This window comes from Lissotriton vulgaris, chromosome 6 (assembly GCF_964263255.1).
Source record: "Lissotriton vulgaris chromosome 6, aLisVul1.2, whole genome shotgun sequence".
In the NCBI taxonomy this organism is placed as follows: domain Eukaryota; kingdom Metazoa; phylum Chordata; class Amphibia; order Caudata; family Salamandridae; genus Lissotriton; species Lissotriton vulgaris.
The window spans coordinates 1,359,756,861-1,359,769,488 of record NC_141694.1 but is presented as its reverse complement, the minus strand read 5'-3'; the positions used below and the strand labels follow the sequence as shown (position 1 = coordinate 1,359,769,488).

The 12,628-nt window shown below is 48.4% G+C and overlaps 1 protein-coding gene across 2 annotated transcripts in view; it reads left to right on the top strand.

The window, feature by feature from the left end:
• The window catches only part of USP34 (ubiquitin specific peptidase 34), a 2,709,276-nt gene that overhangs the window by 1,777,925 nt on the left and 918,723 nt on the right, over nt 1–12,628 (top strand). For both annotated transcript variants that reach the window (XM_086927486.1, XM_086927485.1), the window contains exon 50: nt 3,901–3,979. In XM_086927486.1, the coding sequence (XP_086783612.1) occupies nt 3,901–3,979 (79 nt within the window). The remainder of the gene's footprint in view (nt 1–3,900; nt 3,980–12,628) is intronic.

Here is a 12,628-nt window from a genome sequence, read left to right as displayed (position 1 = left end):
CCTTGGCTTGTCTGGGTACTACAGGAGGTTTGTGGGGGGTTTGATACCATTGTGCCACCCTTCACAAAACTAACCTCCAAAAGGCAACCAAAGAAAGCAAACTGGAAAGTGAGCAGTTAAAAGACTTGTGATGCTCTAAAGGAAGCAATGTGGTTAGCCCCCATTCTAAAAGCGCCGGCATATTCAAAGCAGGTCATAGTTCGGGCTGATGTCTTTAGGAGCATAGGATAGAAGTATTCCTATCCTAGACCAACTATGATGGCTAGCACCAGCCTGTTGCTTAACTTAGCAGGATGTTACTCCCCAGAGAACAGCGTTGGAGTGCCATTGAGAGGGAAGCCTTGAAGAAGCTGAAAACCATACCTGTTTCGTTCTCACTTCCTTGTTCAAACGGACCACAGACCTCTCAGAGGGCTCATGCAAATGAAAGGTGAGAACCCCAAACTGTTAAGGTGTTCCATATCCCTACAGGTAATGGACTTTACATTGGAACCCAGACCTGGGACTGACCATACCAATGCAGACGGCCTTAGCAGGTTCTTCCACTTAGACAATGAAGATTCTCGGGAAAGGTTCGTTTTTTTCGCTTTTATTCTCTTTTGTTTGGTGGGGGAGAGGTGTGTTTGCAAATCCCACTTTTTTCACATTGTCACCCCTACATTGTGCTCTCTGGTGCTGGTGTTTATTGGTAGTGCCCTGTGTCCCTGCTAAACAGGCCCCAATGCCAGAGCTCAGAGAACAAGACAAATGTTCAGTTTTAACCTAATTGGGAAAGACTTTAGCACCCTTGTAAGTCCCTGGTAAATTGCACCTACGGTATCCAGGGCATGGGTGCTAAAGATGGCCCCTGTGAGCTGCAGCTTGTAATATGCCACCCAAAGGGACTGTCACAAAAACTGCATGCAGACTGCCACTGCAGGATGCGTGAAAGGGTGCAAGCCCTTCTGGAAACACACCATTGCACAGTCCCAGTATGCAATGTCCAAGTACACTGCATGTCTTATATACAATTCACCCCTACAGCAGGTCTTAGAGCCCTAAGGCAGTGTACATTATAATACATGTAAGGGCTTATCTGCCCGAACAGATATGCCCCTGTGAGGCCTTGTTCCATTACTAGGGCATTGCAAGTGATCAGTAAGCCATGTTAAAAGTATGTACTGGGTAGTGGTCATTACGAGTTAGCCTGCTACGTAATGGCTTCACTGAAGATAATGGTTTTTGGTATCAAACACCCCTACTCAATACATCTGTAGTAATGGCAGCATCATATTTAGTGTGGCATACACTCAGAGGTCAACTTAAAGAGGCCCCCTGAAAACCTACTAATCCTCTGGTGTGCTGGCTGAATGGTATCGTTGAGCCTACCATCATAGACCGGTTTCTGACACCCTATAGGTGAGAGCGCATGCTTTCAGAGGCCAGAAACAGTTCTGTCTCCGGAGGAGGGTATTCACACCTCCTCCAGCAGGCTGGCTAGTGATTTAGCATAGCAAAGCCTTAGGCTTTAAAGCCTCTGCTGCCTTTGATATGAGACCCTGGTTTTTCCCCGTCCTGAGGATTGCCCCCCTTTGCCCTTAGGCCCATTTGGCATCTGAGCAGCCCAAATATTAGCTAATCAGGTGTGTCACACTTACAGGCTAGGCACTCACCTAAGGTGGGCCACTTGAAGTGGACAGTCGAATGGTTTCACCACCTTTTTTTGGGTGAAACTAGGAACCCCGGGTCAGGAATATGCCCACTCTTCACAGGAAGTGCTCATCTAGGGGGTGTAGACGTCCCAGGAGTAGTTAGCCTATTGGCTACTTCCATATACTGCCCTAAACACCCCTAAATTCACTATATAGGGGTCCCACCGATATCAGAGATTCAAATTTGTTTAAATGGGAACTGAAGAAAAACAAAGAAGAGCAGTCACCATGAGAACTGATGACTTACCATGAACTTGACGCCAAACCCTGCCTTGCTGCTGGTACCGCGACAATTTCACCAACCCAACTTGTCCAAAAGCTGTGCAGTCTTCCTAGCCCTTGCAGGACTACCTAGTGCTTCAGCAACCACTTAGCATCTCCCATTGGGTGAGGGAGCCTTCTCCCTGCAGCTACAGGCTCCGACCGCACTTCTCTGGTTCTCACTTTTGCTAGCCATCGAGCCCACCAAGGGAGCGTCTCACCAGGAGGAAGTCTTCGTGGTTCCAGGAGTTTCGAGACACGAGACCCTCCAGCCCCAATACCCTGGGTACCAGAGCATTTGCCTCAATCAAGACTTGTTGAGTGTCCAGGATAGACACCACCACCGCAAAGACCAACCTGCCGATGAGGTACTGAAGGATATTAGGCCCACACAAAGACTGACCCTCCTCCCTGTTTTCTTCCCTTCTCGATGTCACTCAAGAACCGTGGGAGCCTTTAACTCCTGCGACCTGCCGGACAAAAACATCTGCACCTGTGCCCCCCAGCCCCGGTCCAAGTAAACAAACTGTGTCCCCTGGCTCTAGAGACCCTCATAAGCTGAGCCCCTCCTTTGGGTTCTGCTGGACTAGTCTTCAAGTTCCCACTTGCAGCCTTTTTTATTACAGATAGCCTTCCATTGACTTTAACGTGTAGTGTACAAGGCTACCAATGCGACCAGCACCTCTGCACCCATACACACCAGGGTAGGTAAACTCGAACTGCTTTGGTTGTTTGGACCTTGACCCCTAAGCACCTTTTGTCCTGAAAGGCACACTCAACAACTGTCTGCAACTGTGTTTAAGGCTCCTAGCTCAAAACCATGATTTGAGCATTTTACTGTTTTACTGAGAAATTCATATTTCCAAAAGTACTCCCTGACTCCGATGATCTTGATGTCTAAAATTATATAAAAATCTGTATTATTTCTCTAAATTGGTCTCAAGTTTCTTCTTGAGTGTGTCTTATTTATTGACTCTGTATGTACAACAAACACTTAACACTGCCCTTCCGATAAGCCTAAGCTGCTCGACCAAACTACCACAAATAGAGCACTTAGGATTATTAATTTTAGCCTTGTAAACCAATAAGGGTTATCTATAGTTTTTGCATGGTGTGCCCTTACATTAGCACTACCACATAAAATCCAGCTTCCTACATGGAGGACTCGGGTTGATTGGAGACCGTCTGTGGAAGGACAGATTTTGGTGTTTGTTAAACTTATTCTCTGCCATGTATTCCTGCTACTTTCATCAATCTTATCTCCTGGTCTGTCGGCTTAGAAAAATGAACAGGTAGTATTTTTGACCGCCACTGTGGTGCCATACATGACTCTGTGACTTAACATCACGGAAACATCAGAGGCGAGCTGTAACTGCGGCTCTACCTTTCGGTGCTGGAAAGCTATTTAAATTTTGTAGATCCAGTTTGGCACCTGGTATAGATTAATGAGGTGAAGAATTTGCAGGAAGGCGCAGTAATCACCACAAATTTCATTATTTAAGGTAAGTTTTTTTAAATTGAGGGTGCTGCTTATATGGATCAAGGAAGTAAGAGTGTGCAATTTGAAAATATTGATAAACTTAGAAAATAGGACAGGAATGTGTGTAATACATGATGATTGTTAGCTGAATAATTTAGCACGTATCTTTTGAATATTTATTGTTGAATCTGTTTAATGCCTAAAATCTAGAAGAAATGGATGTAGATGATAAGATGATGTTAAATATTAGGTTCAACCAAGTCTCTTAGGTCAATTGAGACATGCAGATTTATTGTGTTCATTGCCAATTTTTAACAGATCTCCATTCTCATAAAGAAAGTACAGGCTAAAAGCATAAATGCCTCGCTCTTCCAAAACAAACTACCTATGAATTTTATGTGCATTTTAAACATCTGTGTCAAGACTTTTGGTATCATGGTAGAATGAATACGTTTTTTTCCCCCACAGGTACCTTTTCAATGATGCTGAAGTAAAACCATTTGATTCTGCTCAACTTGCTTCAGAATGTTTCGGTGGAGAAATGACTGTAAGTTTGCTGCCTGTAACACATGCTTTCCTTCAGAGATTCACATCTCTTACACTTCTTCACCACATTGGGGAAGATCCCAGATCACTTTTAAATTCGATTTTTTCAAATTGACGCTAACTAGTATGTAAACACCATTTAAGTACATTTTCTGTTGTATATGTCCTCCATATTACCTCTGACATGTCTCCTTTCTAGTTGTACTTCTCCTGAGTAGATCCCTGCTTCGGGATTGCCACATTGGGTTTCCTGTTGCATGGACAAGGGCTCCTCCTACAAAAAATAAAAAGCAAAATCAGATATTCTGACACCTGGGCTCATTAGTAGAACCAGGGAATATATATATTTTTAAAGAAGGTGGAGGGGCAAGAGCCCTTGCAGCGTGCTGTGTTCGCATACCCTAGCAGCCCCAACGATGTTTACAATCTGCACACCTAGGGACTTATCCCCAAAATTGACCTCCATGAGGAGGCCCGTGGGAGTTCAGAAAATCCATGAAACCTAGCGATAATGTATTTTGAAAATGGGGCCCAGCCAGCATCGGGCCATATACCCACCCCTAAAGCACCAGTGTTTCTGCCCCGGGGCTATATTGGGATGGGGTAGAAAGCTGTCTGGATTCCAGGGTCAGAATATTTATTTGTTTTAATGTAAAAAGAATGGGGTGGTTGCTCGCCTGCCTGGAATTAGAATGCACCCCGTTCCTAAAGCCTAAACAGTGTTTCTGCCCCTCACCTGGATCATAGACATTGCAGACAAGAGGAAATGTGTATTCTTCTGTACATGGTTTTGACATATGAGCGCATAGAGGGAGTAGATGCCAAGTTCCTCATGCTTGCCATGGGTAATGGCTGCACTATTTGGGCTTTAGTTCAGCCGGCAACGAAGGGACCCTATGAAACATGGACACTCCTGAACCCAAACATAGAGATCCAGGGAATCCAGTGTGACTTGCATGGATCCCAGAGCTTTTCCATTCCTAGAATGTCCTATAAATGTCAGTTTTTGGCTAAATCACACATTTGCTATGGTGAGGGAAAGTTCAAGAATCTGCAGGAATCCACAAAAGTCCAGCCATTCAGTATTCCCACACTTCTCCCAAAAAGGAACTTTACCCCATGTAACAATGCCATTACTTTTGACTTCACTATCATGCAAAGATCAGGCATATCCTAGGTAGCAGCAGTGCCAGCTTTCTTAATACAGAACAAGCACAGTAGTAGGAAGTAGTCCAAATTTTTGAACATAACAAGCCCTTCCCCCTAGCCCATGAACATACAAGTGGTACAGCATAGGGAGGACAACAAATCTCCTTTATATGCGCATAAAACATGCAGTAAAGCTGGTTATGCAGACTTTTACACAAACAGACCTCCCCATACACACACCCTTACCTCCCCCACCAGGAGCAGCACAGAATGGAACTGGAAAGCTACTCACATCAGAACATGTACAGGATTGACGTTAGCTGTAAGCATTTCCCCTCACATAGCTGTTTTGCAAAACACAAACACATCCATCCACTCTAACATGGACAGGTAACAGTGCACCTTCCTCTCCTCAACCGGCCTCACCTCCCACTGTGCCCACGAAGCTCAGGGTAAAAAACAGGCTGTAAAATTTCAAGTGTGCCTCACTCAAAGGCAGAAGTTCTGGCTTTTTCAGGTGGAGGAATAAGAGCAGGAGATAGTATTGTTGTATTGCACACAATATAGAAGCAGAAGTGCATTTTCCTACACATGCCTTGCAGGTTCAGTGCAGGATGATTCTGATAGATACATCTGCCGTGTGGATTCCTCACCTTGTGAATATCCCCCTTGCGTCAGCAACGTTCGGAAATTTTCTTCGTAGCACGCCGTCGTGGGCGACGTCACAGGAGCACGGCATCGCGCGCGACTCCGTCTGACGTCACCGACTCCATATTAGGCCCACGCCGGCGTGATGACGTCAGTTCCCTTTTTTCCGCGTCTCCGACGCTAACAGTTTTCGGGATCTTCAGCGATACCTAGTATCTTTCTGACTATTATTTGTCACTGTTTCTCTCTTGCGACTTTGTTCTTCTCCGGAGATGTCGTCGAGGAAAACAGGCTTTAAGCCATGTAGGTCTTGTGCCCGCATGATGTCTATCACGGACCCGCATAAGGATTGTTTGTGGTGTCTTGGATCGGGCCACGACGTCAAGAACTGCGAGTCCTGTTTCAAGATGAATCCGAAGGCGCTTCGGGAGCGTGAAGCAAAGTTGCTCTTGGCGAAGGTGAAAAAGGACTCTGGGCGACTTTCGAGATCTACGTCACGGAGATCGAAGTCGAAGCAAAGGTCTCGGTCGAGGTCGAGATCGGCGTCGAGGTCCAGAGCTGGTTCGAGGTCTGGAGACGATTCGAGGTCCAAGGCGAAGTCGAAGTCCAGAGAAAGGTCTAGGTCTAGATCTAAGTCGGCTTCCGGGCATTCTTCGAGGAGAAAACATAAGAGGAGGAAGCACAGTTCGAGACATCATTCGGGGAAGGATTCCTCTGACTCGAAGAGAAAGTCTCACAAACACCGTAAGGACTTTGTCTCTCCTTCACCTGCTATGTCAAGAGTGGGTTCTCCGGCGCCGGAGCCGGAGCCGGACCCGGAGCCGGAGCCGGTTTCCTCGGAGCATGAAGAAGAGGAGGTGGTTCAAAAACCGGCTTCGGCGGAGACTCCTGTGAATCCAGAAGGTCAGGGTGAGGATGTGTCGGGTCGGCCTCCATTGCAACATCCGGTAGGTCCGTACCCTTCCTTCCCTGGACCTGGACAGGATCCCTCGCATTTTCTCAATGCGATGTTTGGAGTTTATTCTAGGGCGATGTACCCCGCTGGAGCGCCTGGTGGCCCCATGGGTCCGTTGTCGTACAACCTGGGTATTCCTCAGTCGTATGCCCCTGCTCCATTTATGCCTTTCATGCCGGCGCCTGTTTCACCTTGGCTCGGTACGGCTCCACCGAGGTCCTCGACTCCGCATGCGGCTTCGCCGACTCCGGATCGACCTCGCAGTCGAGATCGAGGTGCCACACCTGTTCTTGACTCTCGTCCTCCTGCTTCGGTTCCTCGAGCGACGTCGGAACCGGCTCCGTCGGAGTCGTTACCGGATCCGTCGACTTCGATTCGAATGGAGTGGTCGAGGCGAAGAGCTCAGCGTCTTCTCGAGCAAAAGGATGATGAGAGTTCAGATGTGGAGGAAGGTGAGCTTCCTGATCATGGTGATGACTTCGAAGAGCTTCGGGATGCTAGTGGTCTGGAACTCTCTCCCGAGTGGGGTCTGCCTTCGACTTCTGATGCACCATCAAGGGACGTGGCTCCTTATCATGTGGTTATTAGGAAGGCTGCTGAGCTTCTTAACTTAAAGCTGCCCACGGTGGAGTACAAGCCCAACATTCTCACGGAAGTCCTGCATTCTCCATCCTCAATTGTGGAGCCAACTTTGCCGTTTACTGATGCCTTGTCAGATCCAATTAAGGAAATTTGGAAGAGGCCGTTGTCTGCTCCTGCAGTTTCAAGGGTTATTGCAAGGCGCTATAGGGTGGCTCCTGATGACCCTGCATTTCTTTCTACGCATCCGTCTCCGGAAAGTCTTGTGGTTCAGGCGGCTTGTTCTAATAGGGCGGCAGGCTCCTTCCCTCAAGTGCCTGCTGACAAAGAGTCAAAAAAAGTGGATCAGGCTGCGAAGAAGACTTTCTCTTCTGGGAGCATGGCTCTAAAGTCGTCAAATGCCACTTGCCTTCTAGGTAGATATGTGCACGCGCTGATGGACTCAGTGAAGCAGTTGTCACCAAAACTTCCTGAGGAGGATAGAAAAAACTTTAATGAAGTCATCTCTGACACTCAGGCTGCGGCCCGCATGGTCATCCAAAGCGGCATGGACACTGTGGATTCAGTTGCCAGAATTATAGGCTCATCCATTGCAACTAGGAGAGCCGCATGGTTAAAATCATCTGATTTCTCAGCGGATGTACAATCCACTTTGTTGGACTTACCCTTTGAAGGATCTGGCCTTTTTGGTAAGAAGGCAGATGTGGCCTTGGAAAGGTTTAAAGACAGCCGTGCCACTGCGAGATCGTTGGGTCTGCAGATGAGAGGGTCTGCAGCCAGAAAATTCAAGGGTTTTGGAAAATCTTCTTTTCGTCCCTTCAAGCAGGGCCAACAACAGCAGCAGCAGCAGAACCCTCTATATAAGTCCTATAGAGGTAGACAGAGGGGTCGTGGTCGTGGACGTCAAGTCTCCTCTTCCTCCACTTCCTCCAATAATGCCCAACCCCCACCCGCATCAGCAAAGCAGCCCTAGATCCACCATTCTGGATCATGTAGGGCCAGTAGGGGGTCGGCTTACTCACTTTCTACGAGATTGGGAATCGGTTACATCAGATCTTTGGGTTCTCAATCTCCTAGAGAATGGGTATGCACTTCCTTTTCAGGAGTTCCCTCCCAATTACCCTCCTTGCCAAGGTTATTGCTCGGAGGACCACCTGCTTCTCCTGCAGGAGGAAGTCCTGGCTCTGTTTCGAAAGGGAGCGATAGAGGTGGTTCCAGAGCAGGAGAGGGGTCAAGGGTGCTACTCCCGGTATTTCTTGATTCCCAAGAAGGATGGCAGGCTTCGGCCTATCCTGGATCTCAGGGTTTTGAACCTCTATCTCAAACAGGAGAAGTTCAAAATGCTCACCCTTGCTCAGGTTCTTCTGGCGCTGATGGAAGAAGACTGGATGGTGTCGATCGACTTGCAGGATGCGTATTTTCACATCCCAATCCTGAAGTCGCACAGGAAGTATCTCCGTTTTACGGTGGGATCGCAGCACTATCAGTTTGCGGTCCTCCCGTTTGGACTTACTACTGCGCCTCGAGTTTTCACCAAGGTGATGGCAGTGGTGGCGGCGCATCTCAGGAGGTCAGGGATTCCTGTATTCCCTTATCTAGACGACTGGCTGATCAAAGCGGAGTCGCCGGAGATGGTGCTCCATCATCTGCAGGAGACAACTCAGTTGTTACACAGGTTGGGTTTTTCGATAAACGTACCCAAATCTCACCTGGTGCCCTCCCAGCGCAACCTGTTCATAGGTGCAGTACTGGACACTTCTGTATGTCGTGCATTCCCTCCACCTCAAAGGATTCGCGACATACAGGAAATGATTCCTTTGTTTTATCCTGGAGCGGTCGTTCCAGTCCTGAAGGTCCTTCGTCTGCTTGGTCTGATGGCTTCTTGCATTCTGTTGGTCAGTCATGCACGCTGGCACATGAGGGCGCTCCAGTGGTGCCTCCGCAGGCAGTGGTATCAGCACAACGGAGATCTCAGGGAGTCTGTGAGGATCTCCAGAGAAACTGCAGCGGACCTGTCCTGGTGGGGCGTGGAAGGCAATCTGTCACAGGGAAAGCCTTTTCAGCTACCTCCATCAGTGGCCACAGTGATATCGGATGCATCCACTCTCGGGTGGGGTGCTCATCTGGGAGACCTGGAGGTCAAGGGTCTTTGGTCTCCGGAAGAAAGGTTGTTTCACATCAACCTTCTGGAATTGAGGGCGATACGTTTGGCGCTCAAGGCCTTCCTCCCTTCCCTTCGCGGTCGTTCGGTCCAGGTCCTAACGGACAACACGACTGCGATGTGGTACATCAACAAGCAGGGAGGAGTAGGGTCGCAGTGTCTCTGCAGAGAGGCTCTGCGTCTCTGGTCCTGGGTTCAGGACCATCAGATTTGTCTGGTGGCAAATCATCTGGCCGGGGTTCTGAACGTGCGTGCGGACAGTCTCAGTCGGCAGTTTTCTGCCGACCACGAGTGGAGGCTTCACCCGGAGGTTGTTCGCAACATCTTTCGGATGTGGGGGACTCCTTGGGTGGATCTTTTCGCCACTCGCGAGAATGCTCACTGCCCTTCATTCTGCAGTCTCCAGTATCCGATGCAAGGAGCATTGGGGGACGCGTTTCAGTTGAGTTGGGAAGGTCGACTCCTTTACGCGTTTCCCCCCATACTTTTGATTCCTCGGGTTCTGAGGAAGATTCGTCAAGACCGGGCCCAAGTCATTTTGGTCGCCCCGGATTGGCCGAGAAGGGTGTGGTATTCGGACCTACTCCACCTATCCTCTCACCAGCCGCTCCGTCTCCCTCACAGGGCAGACCTCCTCTCTCAGTTGGAGGGGCAGGTTCTACACCCCCACCTCCAGACATTACACCTTCATGCCTGGAGATTGAACGGGGCAACTTGAGTTCTTTTTCTCTCCCACACGAGGTGGTGGATGTCATTCTCTCTGCCAGGCGTGACACCACTAAGTCCATTTACTCCTATAGGTGGACAAAATGTGTTTCTTGGTGCAGGGAGAGGGATATTGACCCTTTGAGGGCTCATTTGTCTAATATTTTACAGTTTGCCCTTTATCTGGCGCGGCAAGGTTTGGCTGTGTCCACGGTCAAGGGCTATCTTTCGGCCTTATCGGCGTTTCTATGTTTGCCGGATCAGCCTTCTCTCTTTAAGTCTCCGGTGGTTGTGAGATTCTTGAGGGGTCTTGTGAATATGTTTCCTCCTACCCCTTTTATTATTCCTCAGTGGGATTTGAATCTTGTGCTGACCTTTTTAATGGGTTCTCCCTTCGAACCCTTGCACAAGTGTCCATTGAGGCTTCTCTCTTTTAAAACTATTTTCCTCGTTGCAATCACCTCGGCAAGGAGGGTAAGTGAGCTTCAAGCTCTAAGTTCCAAACCCCCGTTCCTGACCATTCATGCAGAAAGGATGGTTCTTAGGACCAGGGCTGCTTTTCTGCCTAAGGTGGTGACTCCTTTCCATCTTGGGCAGTCCATTACCCTTCCTACCTTCTATCCTCCCCCTCACCCGTCTAAGGAGGAAGAGAGACTGCATCGCCTGGACCCTAAGCGGGCGGTGTCCTTCTATCTGGACAGGACTAAGGACTTCCGGATGGACGACCAGCTGTTTGTTGGCTTTGCTGGCTGCAAGAAGGGCAGAGCGGTGCACAAGCGCACTCTTTCCAGATGGATAATCCTGTGCATCAAGATCTGCTACTCCCTTGCGGGTAAGGACCCTCCTGAGGGTATTAGAGCTCATTCAACTAGAGCAAAGTCTGCAACATCTGCTTTGTCTAGGGGTGTGCCTGTTGAGGATATTTGCAGGGCCGCGACTTGGGCCTCCCTCCACACTTTCGCGAAGCATTACTGCTTAGATACCGAGGTGAGGAGGGATGGCCACTTCGCGCGTTCTGTCCTCCAAGACTTCCTGGTGTAGCAGAGTGGACACCCTCCTCCGGGAGTGGGGACTGCTGTGGGAATCTATTCACAAGGTGAGGAATCCACACGGCAGATGTATCTATCAGAAGAACAAGTTACTTACCTTCGGTAACGCTTTTTCTGGTAGATACTATATCTGCCTGTGGATTCCTCACTGACCCACCCGCCTCCCCGTTTGTCTACTCTGCTATACCTGGTCTTTTTGTATATATGATTATAATACTGTTGTATTGATTTGGTTCTATTTGTACTGTGTACATTGTATATTTGCATATTTGCTATCGTTGGTCCGTCCGTGTGCCTCGAAGGCACGGAAAAAAGGGCGGAACTGACATCATCACGCCGGCGTGGGCCTAATATGGAGTCGGTGACGTCAGACGGAGTCGCGCGCGATGCCGTGCTCCTGTGACGTCGCCCACGACGGTGTGCTACGAAGAAAATTTCCGAACGTTGCTGACGCAAGGGGGATATTCACAAGGTGAGGAATCCACAGGCAGATATAGTATCTACCAGAAAAAGCGTTACCGAAGGTAAGTAACTTGTTCTGCAGGTCATTCTTTCCTAATTCTCTCAGCACAGGTACTAGTCACCTCACATAGAAATGATGCTGCATAGCAAAGACAAATGCAAACGTTCCACACATACAAACACCTCCCTCTCACACACACACGGAGTCCCACTCGGTTTCTCACATTGTTGCTCTCTACTGTGCTTTCAGACCAATCATTGTGTTTAAAACAAAGTTAGAGTTACCAGATGCTTCATGACACTGTGGTCTAGTTCAAGGCTCTACTTTTGCTCATCATGATTTAGATTTGTTAGGGCAATTAGAATGAATCAGACACAACTCCCAGAAAGCATTTGGCTGATAAATGAGAATCTAAGACTGGCTAATGTTGTATGTATGTATGCATGCATGCATATGATATTTCTATAGTGCGAACCAAACTGAAAGGCAGCTCAGTGCTTTCCATGGTCAGAGACCAGCGCAAAGTCAACAAGTAAGAGTAGACCAAGTAAAGTTGTGAATGGTTAATGCATCGCAATGTAGTGTTCCCTAAAGAGGTTAGTCTGTTACGCTTTCCTAAATCTGGAGCAGCGTTGTGGCTGTCCTGATAGATGTGGGGATGTAGTTTGAGATCCTTGGTGCATAGGCGTAAAAGGCCTGCTGTCTTGTTTTTAATTGTTACGTGACTCAGTCTGTAGTCCCTGCTGCAGGTGTGCTGAGAATCACCAGAGGTGGTAGCTTTCTTGCAAGCTAAGTGGGGGTGCTGGTTATGATAGTTATGTAAATGATGCAGCTGGTTTTAAAGATGGTGGGGGATGGCAAGGATATCAGTGCAATTCCTTCGGGATGGGGATGGCGGGGGTCTCTGGTTGGCACAGGTATGCACTTGTGACAAACAGGGA